Source organism: Lepisosteus oculatus, chromosome 2 (assembly GCF_040954835.1).
Source record: "Lepisosteus oculatus isolate fLepOcu1 chromosome 2, fLepOcu1.hap2, whole genome shotgun sequence".
Classification (NCBI taxonomy): Eukaryota; Metazoa; Chordata; class Actinopteri; order Semionotiformes; family Lepisosteidae; genus Lepisosteus; species Lepisosteus oculatus.
The window spans coordinates 75,353,813-75,376,168 of record NC_090697.1 but is presented as its reverse complement, the minus strand read 5'-3'; the positions used below and the strand labels follow the sequence as shown (position 1 = coordinate 75,376,168).

Here is a 22,356-nt window from a genome sequence, read left to right as displayed (position 1 = left end):
GTAACCCAGAGACACAGAGCTTCGGTCTGGACCGAAATGAAATGTGATCTGCCAAGGACAGGATAGACTGCTTTACACAAAGGGCTGTGGGAGCGTGGAACAAGCTCGCCCAGCTATGTTGCTGAAGCTGATACCCTGGTTGCGTTTGGGAAACAGCTGGAGGAGATCCTGGGATCAGGACAGGAGGCACTGCTTTACACAAAGAGCAGTGGGGGTGTGGAACTGGCTGCCCAGCCACATGGTGAAACTGAATTCCTGGCTCCTCTGACTAAATGCCTGGATGAGTTGCTGTACTAGAACCTAAATGGACCAGATGGGCTGAATGTCAGTTCTCTTATTTAAAGATAATGAAATAAATGTGTAAAGTCATTTTTATGTCTTTTTTACTTTATAGATTTAGATTTTTTGTCTGGTACCACAGAGAGTAAGTGTACAACATACAGTAAATGTTGTACGTGTTGATGACCAACATGATTTGCTTATGTTACAATGGCCCCAGTCTGGTCACTCAGTAGGGCTACAATATTGCATTATCGCTTATCCACCCAGAATAAGATCAATCGAGTTTAATAGACCTCCGTGGGGCGCACTTCTCATTGACATTGCACTTAATCGCCGGCCGATGTGAGGCTTCAGGCTCGGTCCATCTGATGGCCGCAGGTCCACACGGTACTGTCTGACAGCTCAGGCCCCGGCAGAGCAGGGCAGGCCAGCGGGGAGACAGGCACATGCAAGAGGAGGTGTGGCTCTTCCACCCAAAAAAAAGGCTTCTTGTCTTCTACACTAAACAACCCCCCCCCCCACCACATACACACCCACACACCTCCCGGCGTCACTACCCCACCCCCTGGCCTGCCTGAACCCGCCTCCCCCCTCCTCCCTCTAACCTCAGTTATCAGCCACTCTGCCAGAAACTCTTCAGTCCTGTTGAGCAGCACCCCACTCCGGCCGACTCTCGCGCTCTCTCTCCCGCGCACACACTCGAGCTCAGATCCGTCCCGCCGCCCCGACCCGACCCAACTCGCCCCCTGTCTGAGAGGGACCCGGGCTGGACGCCCCGAAACTGGACCGCTGAAGCCAGCACCATTACACTGTGGACCAACAGGTGGGTGACCTTTCCCTCTGCATCTCTATCCAGGCGGCGTGCTGCTCAGAGCCTTTCCTTTCCTTCCTAACCTCCGCTGCAGACTCCGGACTCCGGACTTGCGCCCCTGTTTTTTGGGGGTGTCTTGTGAGCAAGCCAGGGGTCAAAACCAGAGACGAGGTGCGTGCACGCACTAGCTTTCTGAGGGCGTTAGACGGATTTTGCACCAAAGAGAAATGCTTTGAAAGTCACCCTGTTATTAAATTTATACATTGTTTTAGAAACGACTGTTATTAATTCTAGTGACAACTGCTCCCTGATTGTTTCACAGCGCAGCTCCTTGCTGTGTTGCAGCGCAGTAGTAGATCACATCCTTTGTAAATGTAGCAGGATGACTGTCAAACCCTTCTGCTTCGCTGCAAAACTGCCTCTCCATCAGCTCTGACTACCTCCGCAGGCCTGTGCTCTAGCTGTTAAAAACAAAATGGACGTTGGGGGTACTGGCCCCTGCCTGAGCACCCCGACGCCTGTCCAGTGGAGCTCAGATGGGGGGGCCAGGCTGTGTTCTGGAGCGGTTTCGGAGTGTGTCGGATTGCAGGGGAAGCTCTGTGGCTGGAGCAGTGTCATCACTGCCTGGGTGACCCAATGTGCCTGCCCTGGGAGAGCCACACAGAGAGCCTCCTGCACGCGCACAGCAGCCATCTAAACTCTCCCAGAGCACACACATCCTCGTCCACACAACACGGAGGGATGTTCGCATTTCTTTTTATCTTCGTAATTCTGTCACGCTGGATTTGCGACTGTGTGGGTGGAGACAATATATCAGTTAGCTAATCAGAGGGTTTGGGTTTTTTTTTAACACTGTACACAACTTGCTCAGAGCCCCCCTTATGGGGTCTCCCTTGAGTCCCGATTTGCACGAGCCCCCGTCGTCTGCCCCCTCGCGTCCTGCAGCTCTCGGCCGCGCTCCTGTGCAGGCAGGGCTCGGCGGCGATGTTGCGATGTTGCGGCGAGGACGTACCGTCCGTTGAAAAATCCGCACGGACAGTGCAGCCGGGGGCGTCTGACAGCGCGGACGCCGGTGAGGCTGCTGTCCTGGAGACAACGGCTTCTGCTGTGAAGGAGGTTCGTGGCCGTGAGGCCCGGCTGACACTGAGGAGACGTTCTGAGACGGTGCTCAGAGTCCATGCTGGCCTTCTGCAGCCCTGGTCCCAGACAGCTGTCCTCTAGCAGAAGCTGTGAGCAGAGTGATTCTCCAGCGGCAGGGCTGCAGGGCACTAATTCACTAATTGATTATTTGTGGTTTTGCAACACTGGGCTTCAGGCGCGTCTCATGCCTGCAGCCCATGGGCTCCGAGCTTTATTTGTGTGTTTCAATGCAGCTGTCGTGTTGTCAGGTCTCACTTTTCTGATCTTCATAGCCAGGAGTGTGAGCAGGGAGAGGGGGGGGGGTGTCTTTACACTGTGGTTCCATCCAGCAAAATGACAAGCATGAAGTCTTGATTGATTAACAAGCATGAAGTCTTGATTGATTAACAAGCATGAAGTCTTGATTGATTAACAAGCATGAAGTCTTGATTGATAAACAAGCATGAAGTCTTGATTGATAAACAAGCATGAAGTCTTGATTGATAAACAAGCATGAAGTCTTGATTGATAAACAAGCATGAAGTCTTAATTGATAAACAAGCATGAAGTCTTAATTGATAAACAAGCATGAAGTCTTGATTGATTAACAAGCATGAAGTCTTGATTGATAAACAAGCATGAAGTTTTGATTGATTAACAAGCATGAAGTCTTGATTGATAAATAAGTACAAAGTCTTGATTGATGAACAAGCACGGAGTCTTGATTGATGAACGGGCCTGCTGTAGCGCTGTCCCAGTTTCCCTGTCCTCCTCTCGAACCCGGAGCTCCTGGAAAAATAAGGTTATGCGCTGTACTGGTTATCTTCACATCTTCCTGTTTTTTTCATTCAACTTTTATTGCGTTGTGTGACATATTACAGTCATATAGCAGATTGCTTGTGCGTACAACGACAGTTCTCCGGGTTGCTCGAAGCTGAACTAGTAGAGCTGTCACAAGCTGGGTGACTGTCCCCTCCTATCCACGGTGACTCGGCACTCACAGCATGACGGGGCAGTTTGTCCCCGAGTGTGAGGATGAGCCCCCTGCTCTCCCTCCTCAACTCGCTGCCAGCTCTGCTCCACTGACGTCTCTGTGCTCCGGACTCTGCTCGGCCTCTCAGTGGGTCAGGTCATGCGACTGTGACGCTCGTTATTTAAACCTCCTAGACTGCGATCAGTAAAACACATGCTTTGTCTCCAGGGTTGGTACTGAGGGGTGCTGCTGAACTTGGCGAACACTATTTTCTTTTTCCACTTTCCAAACAAACTTGTCCTGCTTTTAAGTGAACCTTGCAATTTAAACCTCACTCTGTAGCTTGTGCATATCGGTCTCAATCACGAGAACTCTTTATGTTTTTTTTCTCATGAGAGATTGTTGTTGTTAAAATTGTCAGTTGCTCATGCTTGTCTTGTTGAACCATTAGCACCTACAGGAGCAGTCCACAGTCCTCACAATGTCCACTGTCCCCTCTCCACACACACTTCCCTGTCTTACACACTGTCCACTGTCCCCTGTCCTCACACACTCCACTGTCCACACACAATCTCTTGTTTGTACACAGTCCTTTGTCCACTCACATTCCACTGTCCACTGTCCCCTGTCTACTCACATTCCACTGTCCACACACAGTTCAGGTGAGAGTAAACAGGAGCACCTGAAGAAAACCAACGCAAACATGCCAGGAACATACACACTCCACACAGAAGGCAGTTACTGATCCCAGGTCCCCACGGCTGGGAGACACCAGTACGCACTGCTGGGTTTAAATTACAGGAATTATTTGGCGTGAACCTCCAGTGCACGTTCAGGAGGCGAGAGAAACAAAAGCTGGGCCGCAGGCGAGGTGAAACCGGCATGGTCTCCCCGCGGATCGGAGCACGTCGGGCGTGTGGAGGCCTGGAAGGACGTACCTGAGCTGGGGTAGTGGCCGGAGACGATCCTGAGTTTTGCATTCTGCCAGTCGGCGTCCCGGAGCGCTGCTCCGTGGCGCGGGCCGACACACTCCCATCGCGCAGCTGGGCTCTTCAGGGGACAGGGCCTGTGTGCAGTTAGCTCCACGCCGCGTTCACGGCCAATTTTTATACCCTGTTCTTCACTGCGAGATAAGCCAGCGGCTGATAAATGCTCTTTATCTGGAAAAAGAAAGAGCTGTGATAAAATGGGAGCTGTTTCGAAGGCGCCCCCCCCCTCCAGCCCTGGAGGACGGGGTCCTGACAGCCCAGGCAGGGACCTGCCCCTCGTTCACCCAGAGCACTTCCATGGCCGGTGGGTAAAACACGAAGCATCACGAGGGAGCAACACCGCCCCGAGTGCTCGGACCTGCCTGCTTGTGTCCGTGAGTGCTGGACCCCGGCCCCGATCTCACCCCTACCTGTGAGGACCCAGCCGGCGTCGCTGACTTGTCTGGTGAACGGTAGAGTGGCAAACGAGTATTTGGTTAAATGTAGTGAATTTAGAATCACAACCTATTTATTTGGGATTTTTTGCCCTGGATTGGCGGAAAACACTCTATGATGTCTAAGTGAACACAAAATTCTACAGACCTCCTAAATTAATTATAAATAGCGAGCAGAAAATAAGTGATGATTTAATGCTAAATGCATTATGATTCTGCATTGTATCCAAGGGGGGGGGTGAATACTTTTGATAGGTACTGTAGCATTCCCATGCCTCTGAGTGTAGGGCACAGCAACACGCAGTTTGCCACCAAGCCTGGACAGCTTCAGGGACCTCTGTCGTCCTCCCCTCCCTGTGAGCTGTTTTAACTCACTTTTGGATTTTTTTCCCATTTCTTCCGCCTGGGTTTTGGTTCAGCTCCTCCGTGCTGCAACGCGTTCTCGTCCGATAACGAGCCCCTCTTGTCCTGACCGGCGACCGAGCGCCGAATCTCTCTCGCCGAACCCCCCCCAACCCGGCTGACAAACCACAGTGCTGCCCCCTGTGGGGCGGAGCCAGTAGTGCGGCACCCTTGAGAAATTCCCAATCACGCCTGGCCGGTCAGCGCACGCAGGCCCGAGCTCGGGAGATAGCAGGCCCTGCATTCAGCAAGTGTCAGACCTTCTGTATGGTCCTCCTGGGGCACTGAGCCGAGATGCTGTTCATCTCTCCTGGGCCCAGATCCCTTCCCTGATCACCTGCACGGCTTGCAGCTGTGGCTGGGTGGATCGAGCGATCGAAAGGTAGTGGTCAGCTGTGCTGCCAAACAACTGGACAAGCGCGGCGTGGTCATTCAGCAAGTCATTTTTGCTTTGCTTGATAACTGGATTCAAAGACCTGTCTTCAATCAAAAAATGCACTCAGCTCGCAGAGCAGGCTCTGCAAGCAAATCAGGACCACAGGGCTTTGACAGAGAGGGAGGTTTGTGTGTCTTTAATAGCCTGATTTAGGACAGAATGTAGGAGGCGATAATTTACACCAAGAGTTGTGGGTGGCTGGAACAGTCTGCCCAAATCACAGTGCAGCTGAATTTCTGTGATCCCCTCAAAACCGAAGCTCAGTGAGGCCTGTGGATCATTAAGACGCCAAGCCCCCCAACGAGCCGGGTTTGGCCAGACAGGCTCTCCTGCGTGACTGTGTGCTTTATGGTCATGTCATCCCAGCCTGGCGCTGTCGTGGGCAGTGCAGTCCGGAGCCGGGCGAGGGCGAGGGCGAGGAGGGCGAGGTGATTGAGGGCGCTCCTGCAGGGGACAGCCGCCGTACGTGTGCGGAGCGGAGCCTGCAGCTCGACTCCGGTGACAGACGGAGAGATGTGGGGGCCTGATCTGAGGCCGTGGTCTGTAATCTCCCTTCCTGAGGGCTGAGCGGGGCTCAGTATCATCTGATCCAGGTTTCATCACATGGCCGCACTGCGACAGGGCGGGAGATACAGCCGCCCAGATAACAGCTCCCGCAGCGCGGAGCTGGCCGGGCGCTGGCGGGGCACTTTCTCCGGGGCCTGACTTATCTGCGCGTGCTGGTTTTCCTGGGGCGTGCAACTCAAAATATGTTCCGACCGGCGTGCGCGGGCGGGCGCGCTGGCATGTCCTGGTCGTGGCGTGCACACGCGCTGGTGTCTTTCTGCTTGCGCCCGCCCGTGGTGAAAGCTGCCCGTGGCGTAACACGCGTGTGGTGAAGTACAGTGCTCTCACGGGGGAGTGTGCTCAGGCCCCAGGGGCTCGGGAAGGCAGGGCTGCAGAGGGTGCGAGGCCCAGGGACAGCCGAGGGCTCGAGAGACAGGCGTGGCAGAGGGACTCTGGAGAGGCCAGGCCAGCCTTCTGTGACCAGCTGTCTGCAGGCGTTTCGCTGTGGGCAGCAGGTGTCTCCATGAGAGAAAGTGCCTGATGCTGAAGGACACAGCAGAGGCAGCTGGAGGTGTGTGTGAGGTACCCTCCCTCAGCCAGCTCAGTGTGTTCTAGAGCGGGGGTCTCTAGTCCTGGTCCCGCAGGGTCAGTGTGTCTGCAGGAGGTCCAGTCCTGGTCCTGTAGGGTCAGTGTGTGTCTGCAGGGGGTCCAGTCTAGTCCCGCAGGGTCAGTGTGTGTCTGCAGGGGGTCCAGTCTGGTCCCGTAGGGTCAGTGTGTGTCTGCAGGGGGTCCAGTCTGGTCCCATAGGGTCAGTGTGTGTCTGCAGGTGGTCCAGTCTGGTCCCGCAGGGTCAGTGTGTGTCTGCAGGAGGTCCAGTCTGGTCCTGCAGGGTCAGTGCGTGTCTGCAGGAGGTCCAGTCTAGTTCTGTAGGGTCAGTGTGTGTCTGCAGGAGATCCAGTCTAGTTCTGTAGGGTCAGTGTGTGTCTGCAGGGGGTCCAGTCTAGTTCTGTAGGGTCAGTGTGTCTGCAGGAGGTCCAGTCTGGTCCTGCAGGGTCAGTGCGTGTCTGCAGGAGGTCCAGTCTGGTCCTGCAGGGTCAGTGCGTGTCTGCAGGAGGTCCAGTCTAGTTCTGTAGGGTCAGTGTGTGTCTGCAGGAGGTCCAGTCTGGTCCTGCAGGGTCAGTGCGTGTCTGCAGGAGGTCCAGTCTGGTTCTGGAGGACTGATCGTGTTTGCATTCCAGAGCTGCTTTTAATGTCCTGAATCAGCCGTGAGCTGGCTGTACTGGACACGTGTCATGTCCGAGGTGTTATCAGAAGCGAGGCTGTAGGCGAAGGAGAGGGTTCTTCGTCTCAAACGATTCCCTCCTCGCCCCGTCCCCAGGAGGTCCGCAAGACGTTGACCGTGGCGCACAACTGTCGAAAACCCAGCTCGGTCTCCGCATTTCGGAAGCCTCTTCGTTAATCGCGAGCTCCTTTTTTTTTCCCCACGCGGCGAAATTCTCTCTCTACAGTCGCAGGAGCTTTTTAATAAAGCTGCAAAAATTAAAAAGGTAAAAATCTGCTTCTGGGGCGTTTCTGTAAAAGTGCGAAAAATGCGCATCTTCTATGGCGGCCGCGCAGGTGTCTAACAAACAGAGACACCAAATAACCTCTTTCGTCCCCCGGACAGCTCGTCATACTGGGCCCACACAGTGACACAGAGCAGACCCTCCCGGTTCTGGTTCTGTCAGAACCCACAACTCCTGGCCCCGCGTGTCAACCTGACTTCCGGCTTTCGTCCATCTGGGCTGCGCGTCAATGAGGCTCAGGGGCTCGCGGCTGATGAATATCTTTTTCGGCTTTTACCACGTGGGATGGGCTCAATAATCCGCATCAGTCCTGAACCCTTCAAATCACGCAGGTGTGCACAGTAAGCGTCAGGACTCCTGCGGGGGACAGGGGAGCATTTTCAGGTGGAAGAGTTGATACAGAATCATTCCCTCCTTTATCTGGAGATCACGAATTGATGCCTAGTTAATGAATTAATTAGTTTTTTGTTGTGCCGTCAGAAAAAAGGGCGGCGGGTGACTTGATCCCTGCTTCCTAAGCGTCTCTGCCAACGCTGCACCTGCAGCAGGTTCTTTCTGACATCTGACTGAGGACAGAGCGCGGAAACAGCCTAACCCTGCGCTACGGGTCTGTCCCTTCAGGGTGGCCGTGGGATCTGCTCGGTGTGGAGTTCTGGCGCGCTGCTGTGCACGTTATCAGGCAATTGTACTGGCGTGCCCGCAGCGTCACGGGCGTTCGCTCCTGAACTGACCAGTAATTCTCCTGTGATCCTGTGATCTCGGGGTGTCTACTGCCGCAGCAGATGAGCAAAAACGAAAACTCTGTTGTTATTGTTGTTGTTGTTTTTTTTTCCTTTTCGTGCATGGCCCCGCGATAACGGGCCAGTTTGAGAACAGCGCGCCCTGCCCCGTCCACACCCCGCCACTTTCGCGTCTGGGGTGGGGCCTCCGCTCTCGTGGGCGCGCTTTCCTCTTGACCGGTCACCGCTCTCGGTCCACCTCAGCGGAAAAGATTCATTTCTTCATTGTGCGACGCAGTGCAAACTCACGCCCACCACCCTCGTCAACTGCGGGAGCGGCAGGCACAGGCCGGGCCGCGGCGCCCGAAAATCCACTCGCACTGCCTAGACTAGAAGACGATCATTCTGCCCCTTAGTCTCTCAGAGACGTTGTCGAAACCTGAGTGCAGCCGTAACTGCGAAAACGGCTGCGTTCGTCTTTGAAGAAGATGCGCATCAGTGTCATTTCTTTTCACCTTCGTTTATAAATACTAAAGATCATTTCTAGGAAATGAGTTGGGGGATGGTGAGAGGGGAATATAAACATCTCTATACAGTTGCCAGATCTCGATACTGTTGTCAGCACAGGCGACAGAGCAGGAAAGTTCAACTCATTTCCCATCGCCATGATCTTCATCACAGCCTCAGCTGGAGGTGATCTTTCTCAAAAAGGCTGGTGTGGAGCAGGGCTACAGGCATTCTGAACCCCTGTGCTATGCTCTGTGCATCATCCCATTCAAGCAGCCCGACATACAATTTATTGGGTGTGTGTGAGGTGCAAGTGTCTTATACAGATACAGTAAATATCCATCGGCTGTGTCCCCCTGCAGCTCCCAGCTGGCCGCCCACTGGAGCTCAGCAGGTGGGAGCCTGGCCAGTACCTGGATGGGAGACTCCTGGGAAAAACTAAGGCCGCTGCTGGAAGAGGTGTAAGTAGGGCCAGCAGGGAGCGCTCACCCTGCGGTCTGTGTGGGTTCTAATACCCCAGTATAGTGACGGGGACACCATGCTGTAAAAAAGGTGCTGTCCTTCTGATGAGACGTAAAACTGAGGTCCTGACTCACCGTGGTCATTAAAAATCCCGGGGTGTTTCTTGAAAAGAGAAGGGGTGTTACCCTGGAGGCCTGGCCAAAGTTTTCCCATTGGTCCTTACCAATCATGGCCTCCTGATAGCCTCCCTCTCTGAACTGGCTCCATCACTCTGCTCTCCTCCCCACTGAGAGCTGGTGTGTGGGGAGAGGACTGGAGCATCATCCAGGTGGGGCTGCACACTGGTGGGGGTGGAGGGGATCTCCATTACCTGTAAAGCACTTTGAGTGGAGTGTCCAGAAAAGTGCTATATAAGTGTCATCAATTATTATTATTATTATCGCTCAGCGTCCGAATCCTGAAACCGGATCCGTTCAGGCAGTGGGAAAAGTTAAAGATGGAAAAGTGTTTTCCAGTAACTGTCGCAGTTTATGGTGAGTTACATTATATTAAAACTCTAACCCTTTGCAGCCCTGTTAGAACGACAGGCTGCGTTTCACTGCTGAGGTCTGACAGGAGTCACAATCCTGCAGGACAGTTCAACAGTCTTCCTTGATGTTGCCACTGTGGCCTCATGGAGCCGGGATATTGTCCAGAGGATCAAGGGAGCTGTTAGCTTGAGCACTGCGCTCGGAGAGGGGTGCTGGGAGAGGAGCTTGCCGATACTGCAGCCACTGGGTGTGGCATCCGGAGTGGACATCTGCAAACAGAATTTAAAAAGGCATGGTGGTTTGCGCGTGCATTGTGCATGGTCTCCAATAATAAGAGCCCAGCGTGTTTATTAATAAGCGCCGCAGTGGGGCCGGAGAGAGCTTTTGGAGAAGTCGGCCTCCCCACTGTCCCTGGAGCCAGCGCGCGGCCCAAGCCACTTCTCCAAACGCGCAGCCCTGTGACCCGAGAGGCGCCGGGCCGCGCTCGCTCCGAGCCCTGCTCATTGCAGAGCCCCGGGTGAGGAAGCAGCACGACCGCTGCCTGTTTGTGCAAAAGGCAAGCTCTCTCTCAACATCGCCTTGCACAAGTTATCTGCGTGTTTACAGCCCGGACCGCAGCCGCAGGGTGAATTCTGTTGGGCCCCGTTCGGCGCCTTTTTTTCCTGTGTGTGTGTGTGTGTGCGGGAAATGGGAATGAGAGCGCATGGGCGGGCAGCCAGCGCCCTGCCGGATTAAAATGAGCGCTCCTCGACTTGTGCCCAAGGCAGTGCTCTCCAGCCGTGTCCCGCAGTGGACGATGAGCTGTCCATCCTCTTCCTGTGTTCCGCAAAAAACCCTAATTTTACATAAGCAACATAACGGCATTGTCTTCATTGTGCAGTCAGGGACAGCCACTTTCTTGCCTGTTTGCTAGACATTTAACTTAATGGTATGGGTTTTGCAACTCAACTGATATCACATTTTTAAGAAGGTGCAGAATTTCTGCATGACTGATTTGGGGCTTCCTGTGGAACCTGTGCTTACATTTCTCAGTAATGTTTTAATTCCCTTCAGCTGACTCATATGTTCATCTTAATTCATAACAAGGCTCTGCTGTTAATCAGATGAGATTGACTCGGTTTCCCTCTCTAACCCTCCATTTTGTGCTGTGTAACTTTATTATGATAATAGTCGACCTTATCAGATTCTCACAAACCTTATCTGTGCCCTCGCTCTTTATACATTGTTGCAGAGAGAAGATATCGGGCATGCGATCTAGATTGTTTCCATAAGAGCACAACTGCTTTGTCACGCTGCGTGTGTGTGTGCGTTCAGCCCGCGTGTTTGTGTGTGTCTGTGTGTGCAAGGAGGTGCTTTTGTGCTCGTGTTGGGGTGACAGGGTGTGTGTCGGCACGGTCAACTCGGCGTAGCTGAAATAGTGTGACGTGTCTAAGGCTGTGACTGTCATTGAGCCAGGTTGGGTATTTAGAGCTACCGACAGTGAGTTGACCTTGCAAATGGATTGTCTGAAATGACTGAAACGTTACTGGTCATCTGAAGAAGCCTGTGGAAAGCAAAGCCCAGCTCCTCTGTCGCAATTTGGTTGGTGCTCTGTGCTGTGTGCAGACTCTTCAGTTTCACTGTTTTTCTCTGCTCTTTACACTCTTATGGCTTTTTCCTGTTAAACAGTGTACGAAGCATCAGCTTTTGATTCAGAATATTAGTTGAAATGTCTTGAATCAGCTCCCAAGCTTTTATGACGGCTTAAAGATGGGAGAAATCCTATCCCTGGTGTCAAACACTAGCGGTTTTCTGGCGGGACAGAGAGGGTGCCAGCAGCAGGAGTCATCAAGTAACACCAACAGGTCCAAAGATTTTTTCATTTAGACAGAGTTTCCCTTTTTTGAAAAAAAAATATTTTAACACTTTTCTCCTTTTCAACTCCTTGGCATTGGGGTGAACACGTCCTCCTGGAGAAAGCTGCAGCCGAGATGGGCGCTTACTCGCAGTGCTTCCCTTGTGTAGCGCGCAAGCGCAGGACCCGCTGGGGCTGTGCACACGCCGCAGGTCACCAAAGGCCACCCACTTTCTTTGAAGTCAAATTTTAGTTGCTGGGTCTTTGGTATTTTTTTTTTCTTTCTCTCAAGGCTCACTTTCAACCACATTGAAAAGGGGAGGTTTTGAAAGCAGGGCTCTTCGAAAGGAAGTCCGCCGGGCAAAGAATAGCGTCTGTGTCTGGAAAGTCACCCGCAGCTTCTCCTGCGATAAAAGGGAAAAGGTGTTTTTTTTTAGAAACAACATGCAAATCGCCACAGCTTCCCCCGCGGTTCGTCAGTTGAAGTTTTTGAACTCAAATCGTCAATTAAATTGCCGATTTAAAAATCAGTTGAGTTTGTGCCGTTTCTTGGGCGCCGATGGTGCCTTTTCCTGGGCTCTGTGTTTCTGGGCTCTGTACGTCCTCCTCGGACCCTCGCTGCTCAGAGCGGATTCTGAGACCCAGCGATCTGCTCCTGCCCCTCGCCGTCCTGGAAGTTGCTCACTGGTGCCCCACAATGCTGTGCGTCTGTTGCTCTGAGCCTTCTCGGAGCAGAGCTGCTGCAGCTGCCTGTGGAACAATGTACGCAGACAACACACTGGCAGTATTGCATCTTGCCTTGACCCCTGTAAGTGCTCTGTCCCAGGCCGCAGTGTTACATCTATGTAAGTATTTCTGATGGAATTAATATGAGAATAGCTTTCAAATCACACAATACCTTCGGATAACTTCCCCATGGTTTCAGCATGAGCAGCAGCTGGTGGAGAGCTGTGATCAGGGGCCTCACCTGTCGCAGGTAGACCTTGTGATAAAGGCCAAGCACCTGGCTGCCATCGGGGGATTGTTCCCAGCAGGTGTTTGTGATTCCTCTTTGGATCGGGGCTCTTTAGTTTATTAAAAGCTGATAACTGCACACTCTCATTCACCTTATGCCTCTCACAGGAGGTATAGTGATGCCTCTGTTCCAGCACGGGCGGCGCGGTGGTGGGCTGGTCAGCACTGCTGCCTCACAGAGCAGGGGCCCTGGGGCCTCTTCCTGGGGTGCTGTCTGTGTGGAGCTTGCATGTTCTCCCTGTGTTCATGTGGGTTTCCTCCCACAGTCCAAAGACATGCTGGTAGGTTCATTAGCTTCTGGGAAAACTGTCTCTGGTGTGTGTGTGTGTGTGTGTGTGTGTGTGTGTGTGTGTGTGTGTGTGTGTGTGTGTGCCCTGTGATGGGCTGGCATCCTGTCCAGGATATATCCCGTGCCCGTCTCTCCCCGGGACAGGCTCCAGCTCCACTGAGACCCCAGAATTGGCTACGGTGTTGGATGGATGTCCTGAATGGCAGAGTCTGTGGGTAATTAATATTTGTCTAGTTATGCCATTCCCAGGGCAGCTTCAGGTTAATACTGGAATGCATTTCCGTTTCCTGAGACAGAACGTGTCTCACGTGCCGACGCCGCCTGGACCTTCCAGCTCGCCCCCTGGGCAGGATGTTACAGACCCGCACGTCCATGACATCAGCCCAGACCCGCCTCTCTCTCACACCAGCCGGGTCTCCCCGGCAGGTGCAGGGAGTCTGGGAGCAGGGCTCGTGCGACAGACACGGGCAGCACGCCAGGGAGAGCGCTACCAGCAGCACCCTGTTCTCACGAAGTGTTTTCCCTTGAATCTCAGTGAGGGAGAAAAGTGTGACAGCCCATCAGCCACGCCTGTGTCAAACCTCACTCTTGAGAAACACAAAGGTGTCCCACCACACCTTCAGGCTGAATGTCCAGGATCGTTGACACAGGTTTTGGACTGTGAAAGAAAGGAGGTGGTCGCACACTTTCGAACACTGTCGAGATTCTTTTCAGGCCCGTGCTCGGAGTGACCGTTCCTGCACTGGGTGTGAAAACTCAATCCGGATGAATTGATGAAAAATGCCCCCGGTTGCTGGCAGTTTGAAAAACAAAATGCAGCGTAACGGCACTCAGATACGCACGAAAAATCACAGGGCTTTGTTTTATTTCAGATCTTTGTTTTCTTGAAGCCCTGTGAAGTCCTGGGATACCTGTCCCGGCGGTTCTGCCCCCAGCTGTGACCTGCTGTCTTTGTTTAGGTTCTGCTCTGTCTGCTCTTTGCTCAGACGTTTGCTGATAGACTTTAACGGAGCAGAGAATTCAAATGCTGTTGTGAAAGACTGTGCTGTCGGTTTTCTCTGGAATCGCGCCACACCTGTTCCACGGGGGTCGACTCTTGTGTGTTTTTATGCTTGCAGAGGTGGCCAACACACACACACTGCTTCAGGAGGTACCTTCACCGTGAACCCCTGAACCCCACACCGCCCACGGCCCTGCGAGCCCACCAAAAGGGTGCCCCGGCCCTTCCTCCCGTCCCCCCCCCCCGATGATGGAGGATTCTGCAGAGACACGCTGGGTCTCCCCGGTCCTCATTGGGCCCGACCCGCTTTCCGGCTTCCCCTCCGAGCAGGGCCTGATCCAGACGGCGGAGGAGCCCGAGTCGTTCTACTCCAGCGTCGATTCGGACTTCACCACCCTGCCCTCCTACTTCTCCAGCCCGGCTCACAGCCGAGCCGCCCCGGCCTACCGGCATTCCCCAGGTCAGGCTCGCCCCCAGCGCCTTGCTTCCCACAGCGGGCAGCCGGAGATCAGGCCCATCGCACGCAGGCTGGTTCCTGTTCCATAGCAGCCCGATCCATGTCGGCCTTTACCGTGAGCCCCGGGCGTCTGTATGAGCGGCCAGCAGCAGGCCCTGGATATTAAAACCTTGTTACCTTGCTGGCTTGTTTTGTACAAAACCTCACAGGCAAACGTGTGAAGGTAAATCGCATTAAATCTATTTCGTTCCTGCTTTATCAGGGCAGTTTGTACAAGAGCCTGCAGTGCGTAAAATCTTGATCAGATTTGTGTGCGCTGGGCACCTATCTCTTTTCCTGCAATGTTTCTTAAGACCTGTGTTGCACAATGTAAGATGCTTCTCTCTCGCAAATGTATCCTACTAATGTATATAGAAATATATCTGCATAATAACGTTATATTTGAACAATTGCAAACCCCTCACCTCCCCCTCCCTGTGTCTTGATCAGCTTTACCCTGCAAAACGGATATTTCAGGGTGTAACAGAGGCAGAACACGTCTCTCTCCGTCATCTCCCTCTTTAATGATCTTTTTTTCCCCTCTTGCTCTCCGTGTGATTTTAAACACCCTTCCCTCTCTCTGTCTCTCTGGTTTTCCCCCAGTGCGCCAGGTCTACTCCTCCTCCTCTCTCCTCAACAACCTGCAGTGGCTCGACGGGACGGCCCACTCCCTGAACTCTCCGTACAACCCCCCTCCGCACCCCTCCTGGTCCGTCGGCCCCTTCGGCAAGACGCCGCTGTCCTCCCCGGGGGGCTCCCTCTCCCTCTACCCCACCTCCTCCTCTTTCACCTCCCCCAAGGAAGGCCTGCCTTCGCCGGGCCGGGACGACAAGGCGAGCCCCAGGCTCCAGGAGGCCTTGAAGGCCGAGCGCCTCAGCCCCAGCAGCGGCATGGGGGGTGGCACTTTCCTGAACCTGGGCTCGGGCGCGGGGGTGGCCCACACACACTCCCACTCCTACACACACGCCCACACGCACGGGCTGGGACCCTATAGCCCCTACATGGCCTCCCCACAGGATTACAGCACGGGTGGGCTGTACCCTACGCCTGGGGGGCTGGTATCCCCTTCTTCGTACTCCCCCAAGCTGCGCAACAAGATGAGACTGTCCCCTTCAGGTAAGGAAAAAGAAATCGTCAGTAAACGTTCTTCATTGAACTGTGTTAGGAGCATAAAATAGGAAACCATCCATCTGACTTGTGTTTGTTGCTTGATCCAAGGATCTTACCCAGACGTTCCTTGAGATAAGTTACAATATCCGCTTCAGCAACTTGCTTGGGCGGCTTGATAGACGCTCCTTCAACCTGCGATCATTGTTGTGATGATAATGGCTTTAATTGTCGCCCGTGCAGCCTTGATTCCTTGACATTTGTCGTTACCTCGTGCGCTGGGTCCCTTGATGTGTACGCGCTGTGCTCTGCCCCGAACATTGAGCCCCCCCGGTGCAAACGCGATCCACCAGCCTGCTTACTGTTAAAGATAGTAATAATAATTTATAATCATTCCCTAAACTTATATAGCACTTTTCTGGACACTCCTCTCAAAGTGCTGTACGGGTAATGGGGATCCCCTCCACCCCCACCAGTGTGCAGCCCCACCTGGATGATGCTCCAGTCCTCTCCCCACACAGCAGCTCTCAGTGGGGAGGAGAGCAGAGTGATGAAGCCAGTTCAGAGAGGGGGGGTATTAGGAGGCCATGATTGGTAAAGGCCAGGGGGGGAATTTGGCCAGGACACTGGGGTAACACCCCTACTCTTTTCGAGAAACACCCTGGGATTTTTAATGACCACAGAGAGTCAGGACCTCGGTTTCACGTCTCATCAGAAGGACAGAGCCTTTTTACAGTATAGTCTCTCCTTCACTATACTGGGGCATTAGGACCCACACACACCGCAGGGTGAGCGCCCCCTACTGGCCCCACTAACACCTCTTCCAGCAGCAGCCTTAGGAGTTTCCCAGGAGGTCTCCCCTCCAGGTACTGGCCAGGCTCACTCCTGCTGAGCTCCAGTGGGCGGCCAGCTGGGAGCTGCAGGGTGATATGGCTGCTGGGCGTATCAAGATAGTGCAGCGTTCCTGCGCCGCCGGTGCTGTCAGAGCCCCCCCCCGCGGCCCGTGAAGCCGGGTTGGCGGTCGGACTCGTGAGCGGTGCCCGCGGCCCCCGGGACCCTAATCCTGTCGTCTCTCTCCCACGGCTGGCAGAGGCCCGGGAGTGCGTGAACTGCGGCGCCACCAACACGCCCCTCTGGCGCCGGGACGGGACGGGCCACTACCTGTGCAACGCCTGCGGGCTGTACCACAAGATGAACGGGCAGAACCGGCCCCTCATCCGGCCCAAGAAGAGACTGGTACGTACGGCCCGCTTCCAATACCGGCTCCACCCACTCGGAATAACTCCGCTGGAAAGAGCGGGCGTCCGATACCACAATACTGAACGGCTTTCCGCCGCTTTCCGCTGTGCTCTGGAAAAGAAGGATAACTTCCTACTTCCCGTTCTCACTGACTGAGTCGTTTCACAAAAGCAGGACAGAAAGGGCAGAACCGACATGAGAGAGAAACCCTACGTCATACAGGAATATTATAAAAAGTCATTGGCGTCGTGTCCAGGGTGTAGCCTGTTGCTTGCTGGGATAGGCCCTGGCTCCTCCGCGGCCCTGTGTGGGATAAAGCAGCTCGAGAACGGATGGATAAAAGGTCATCCGTTACAGGCAGGGAGCTGAGTGCTCCGAGTCGGTAGAAGATAAATGATCCAAAACATGCTAGTTAGAACTGAAAACAAATACACCTTCTGAGCCAAGCAGATCCCCATCTAGGAAAACGCAAAGAATAAAACAGGAAAATCGATAGTTGAACGCAGGAAGGAAATATCTGAGGAACAAGTGTATTCAAGTGTACTCTTCAGACTGTGTTGCCTCGGTGCCCGAGACCCAGAGGCAGGAAGGGAGCACGCCGAGCCGCGAACCCAGAGCTGAAAAAAAGGGAAATTAGAATCACCAAGAGAGAACAGACGAATACTGCAACAGAGCCAAAAACAGATGCAAACCTTTTTTTTTTTAGTAGTGCAACAGCAGAAGAGCTATAAAAGCCGAAGCAGTAGTTTGGGGGTTTATAAAACATGTAACTGGCCCTGAGGTTCTGCAAGGACGTGCATGATTCAAAACTTATAAAACTCATAGAAAAACCTATAATCACCCAGATTCACTTAAGGCAATAACACCCAGTGGTATTTATAGACTCCTAACTGAGATATTCCGTCCTTTCTTAGAATGAGTGCTGTACCCACAGGCAGGAGAATCACTTGTAACTGGACCAGACCGGTCTTAATTCTGCTATTGCTAAAGCTATGAAAATGATAGATTTAAACTGGGAGAATACAGGGGTGATTCAGGAGACAACCAATGTAGATTTAGAAAGGAAATAACTTGTTTTATTGCTGGCTGTGATTCTTCAAATAAAGCATTAAGGACAGTTGATAAAATATACAAGAAGACACATTTACACTTCAAGGAAGCTTGAGATATGGTGCCTCATTAAAGCTTGATTCTCAAATTAAAATCCATGGGAATTCACAGTAATGAGTACTTTGAGCTGGTTAATGAACAGGAGACATTGCCTCACCTCACAGGGCACAACCATGTGAGTAGTGGTGTGCCACAGGGGTACCTTTTAGGCCCTTCGCTCTTCTTGATCTGATTCAGCTAATTAGATTCTGGTACTAACTAGTTAAATTTTCACATGGTACAAAAATGTGGGAAGCTCAGAAATACTGGCAAGAGACTTAGACAAAATACCCGACCCTTGTTAAGTGCAGAGTGATCCACACAGGAAGTAGTTCCAGGAACTTACACTACATATCCACAAGGGAACATGCAGTATATATAAAGTATATAGCGAGGCTTCCTGGTGCAATCTGGAGATAGTACAGTATCTGACTCATCAAAAACAGGTCCTTCAATAGATATTTTTCATTCCTGCATCACCAAGTTACTGACAATTAAACGTGCTTGTTGAGATGAAAGGTCCCTGCCTCCTGAGCTTTCTCCTGGACTTGAGCTCGTACTTCACCGCACTGCTGCCTGGTCATCGGTCCGCTGACCTCTGACCTTTCGCTTGGCGCACCCTTCCTCAAGCTATACTCCCGTTCTCCCCTGCCCTGCAGATCGTCAGCAAGAGAGCGGGCACCCAGTGCGCCAACTGCCACACGAGCACCACCACCCTGTGGAGACGCAACGCCAGCGGGGAGCCCGTGTGCAACGCCTGCGGACTCTACTTCAAGCTGCACAACGTGAGTGCCGCTCGCCGGGCACCGCCGGCCCGCACACCCGGCCCCTCTCCACGCCTTTTCATTCACAGGCCCTCTCCGGGCTTCGGACAGCAGCTGTCCCGTTCAGCGGCGTAGCCAGGACTGTGTACTGGGGGTGGCAGGGACACCAGTGGGGGGGTGGCTTTGTAAAACGATACTATTTTCCTTCTGACACGGGAGGTGCAACTACAAGGCTCCCTGCTGTTCTCCCCTGCACCAGGGACACTGGTGACCCCTGTCCCACACTGGTGACCCCTGTCCCACACTGGTGACCCCTGTCCCACACTGGCTCCGGGGCCGTGTGCCGCGTTCACTGACCTGCGCGGGGATCGGTCTGCACCGGCCTGCCCCTCATGCGCCTGCACTGCCCAGCTAGTACAGGCGACACGCGCGCTCCTAGTGAATCATTTCAGAGGCGTCGGAATGGTCTCCTGTGTTACCTGCTTTTGGCGGTAAACTAAAGACAATACGGGGTGTTTGGTAACATCTAAAATGGGGTGGCAAAGCCATATTTGGGGGGGGGGGTAGTGCCGGTGTCCCCAGCGCCGGTGTGGGCCTCTGCGCTGTCGGGCCGGCCTGACCTCTGACCCCGGTGTCGCTCTCGCTGCCCGCAGGTGAACAGGCCCCTCACCATGAAGAAAGATGGCATCCAGACCCGCAACCGCAAGGTCTCCAGCAAGAACAAGAAGGGCAAGAAGGGGGCCGAGGCCTCCTACTCAGAGCTGTCCCGGGGCCTGGGGCTGGAGGAGCAGGGGGGGCCCTTCTCGCTGGGGCCCGGGTCGCTCTCCGGCCCCCTGCTGCCCTTCGGCCACCCCCCCCACCTGCTGCCCCCTCCCTCCGCCCTGCACCCCTCCGCCACGCTTTCCTACTCCCACCACCCCTCCTCCGGCATGGTGCCCACCCTGGTGTAGGGGCGCACAGGCGCAGCAGTGCCCACCCACGGACGCAGGCTCTCTCACGCTCGGCTGCGTCCCCGGTTCACAGCAAAGACCCCCCCCGTCCCCCAGCGCCCCGGCACACCGGCACGAGGGGTACACCTCCCGTCAGGGACACCAGCCCCCCTCGGACGGGGGCGCCCCCCCCCCCCCCGCCGTGCCGCCTCGGCCCTCACCGCCACACGCTGCGGCTCCAGCGCCCCGAGACGCGGAGACAGGAGGGGTGTCACTGTCTCGGCGTGTGCGCTGGGCAGGAGCGAGCTGCGCAGGGGGGTGGGGTCCCCCAAACTCTGTCTCCAAACTGACCTCTCAGTTAGGGGTCCGGTCACCAGGGGGTGAGCGTCATCCTCCAGGGGGGGGGCAGGGGGGCAGGGGGACACCCGCCCTCCCCCAGTCCTCGTGGGACACCCCTGGGCCACAGAGGTCAGAGGTCAGAGGTCACGCAGGGATACTCAGGGCCAGGGTGACACCTTCTACAGCCCCAACGCCCCGGACGACAGACAACACGACTCTGAAGAACGATTTTCTACCAATTCCTTTTAATTTCCCTCCGAAATGACAAAGGTTGTAGATATAATTTTAAATATTTTCCCTATTTTTTGAATGGGTGGGGCAGATTTGTAAGAACTATTTAATCTGTTGTGATCTGATCCTGTTGGGTTTTTTTTTGTCTTTTCAACATCCTGAAGTAAAAGAACATTAATAAATACCATTTGTGACCATCACATAAGAAGTGAGATTTTTTCTTTTAAAAAAAAGTATTTTTCCGTCAGTCTTAATTTGCCCTTGAGTTTTAGTCCTGAATCCGCGTGAACGCTTTTCTCTTCAACAAAACGATGTATGTTATGATCTGCCGTGAAACAGTCTTCATACTTCATACAGCCGATTACCAGACCACTTAAAGGCACTGAACGGCGGGCTGTCGATGCTGCAGATCCATTCTCTCTGTGAAGCTGCAAAGAGACGTTTTTGCACTGTTGTCTCAACAGTGTTTGTGACTCATAATAAGAAAGCGAATTACACTGTTGCAAAAGGAACGGTGCTTTAGTCTGACATCTGTGCCCAGGTTTGAATTATTATTATTATTATTATTATTATTATTATTATTTGCAGTCGCAAAAGGGCAGAACAGAAATCAATCAAACACGAGCCCTTCTGAAGAAGCGGGTGTTCAGTCTCGATGTGAAAGCGCTCAGGAAGGTGACTCTCTGATACGTTTGGGGTTAGAATTTCAGAGCTTTGAGCCACGTCACCTATAAAACGCAAGTAACAGTGACTGGTCGCCTAATTAATTGGCCTTAATATTTATTTTAAGCTTCTTTTTTTTTTTCGCTGAGGTTTGATGTCTTAATCTGTGCCGTGTTCCAAACCTGGGCAGGGACGCGCGCAGACAGCAGGAAACATCCCCGTGAAAAACACGGAGGTGCACAGGCACGTCCCGCTGGCTCGGGGCCTCCGTGGGGGGGGGAGGGCGCGCGCAGAGCCAGACGCTGTTCCGGCAGCCGCGCGGCTGTGCGGTCGGGCCGGAATGGCGGCCGTCTCCGCCACATCTTCTGCGCAACGCCGTCTGCCTTCAGAAATGAGATAAAAGGGAAGTTATTAACTGCAGTTCGGGAGGGATGACAACGGCAAGTCGCGCTCGGCTGTGCCGGACCGCCATCATTCATAAGACCAGCTCTACAGTTTATATCCACCGGACTCAAACTGTGCACTGTGCCTCTTCGCTTTCGTCTCCAGCCTCCCTCCTCCGCCCCTGCGCTTTGGGGCTCACTCCATCTGACTGGGGTTCGAGTCGCCTCGTCCTGTGGCCGGGGGGGGCTGCCCCTGGACCAAGCGGGCTCAGCCCGACTTGAAGTAATTCGCCAAGTACTGCAAACGTTCACAGAGCATTGAGCACCGGCCGCGGACCTCTTTTCCTCCCCTCAGCTTTGCATTTGGATCGTCGTTACTGCCCATCGCTTCCAATCATCGCCGGTCCGGTCCGGGGCGGAGGGGGAGCCGGAGTCTATCCCAGGAAGCAACGGGCACGAGGCGGGGTACACCCTTAACGGGACCCCAGTCCATCCCAGGGCAGACACACTCACGCCAGTTTCCCCCCAGGAGCCAGTTAACCCACCAGCAAGTCTGTGGACTCTGGGAGTAAACTGCAGCACCTGGAGTTAACCCAGGCGAACACAGAACATGCAAACTCCACACAGACAGCACCCCAGGAATTGAACCCAGGGCCCCAGCACTGTGAGGCAGCAATGCAAAGCACTGTGCCACCCCCTTTATTCTAATAATGATGATGACGATAATTATTATTATTGAGTGCAATATTCACACAACATAGAAATGTAAATGTGAGACAGGTCAGCGCAGTGAGATCCCGACCGGAGCGTTTAAATGCATCGGAAATATAGATGCGATTTGGGAAAACAGTCCTGCGTCTCCATTACACACCAGCCTCCGGCTCTGGCTGCTGGTGTCTGGAGCTGCTGCTGAGCTGTGTCTGGGTGAGTCTACAGCTCTGTCTCACACGCACACACGCGCACACGCGCCCATGACCTCGTCCAGTAACGGCGCGCCAGGGAAGAGCGCCGTCTGATCGCTGCGCCCCTGGAGCGGTTGGACTCGTCTGCGTCAGAGGGGGTCGTGTGCCTTTGACCCCGAGGCCAGACAGCCGTGGTTGAGGGGCTTGTGACACTTCTCCGTCTCTAACCACAGCTGCGTGTC

At 53.8% G+C, this 22,356-nt stretch overlaps 1 protein-coding gene across 2 annotated transcripts; it reads left to right on the top strand.

The window, feature by feature from the left end:
- The first annotated feature begins 912 nt into the window (after nt 1–912).
- On the top strand, nt 913–20,365 carry gata1b (GATA binding protein 1b). 2 transcript variants are annotated; one of them, XM_015341490.2, is made up of 7 exons: nt 913–1,105; nt 9,693–9,778; nt 14,031–14,372; nt 15,012–15,524; nt 16,606–16,751; nt 18,563–18,688; nt 19,321–20,365. In XM_015341490.2, the coding sequence occupies exons 3-7, from the start codon at nt 14,159–14,161 to the stop codon at nt 19,615–19,617; spliced, it is 1,296 nt and encodes a 431-aa protein (XP_015196976.1). In that variant the 5' UTR covers nt 913–1,105; nt 9,693–9,778; nt 14,031–14,158; the 3' UTR covers nt 19,618–20,365. The 2 variants fall into 2 exon arrangements, with proteins under 2 accessions (XP_015196976.1, XP_006625356.2); XM_006625293.3 differs by lacking the exon at nt 9,693–9,778.
- The last annotated feature ends 1,991 nt before the right edge of the window (nt 20,366–22,356 follow it).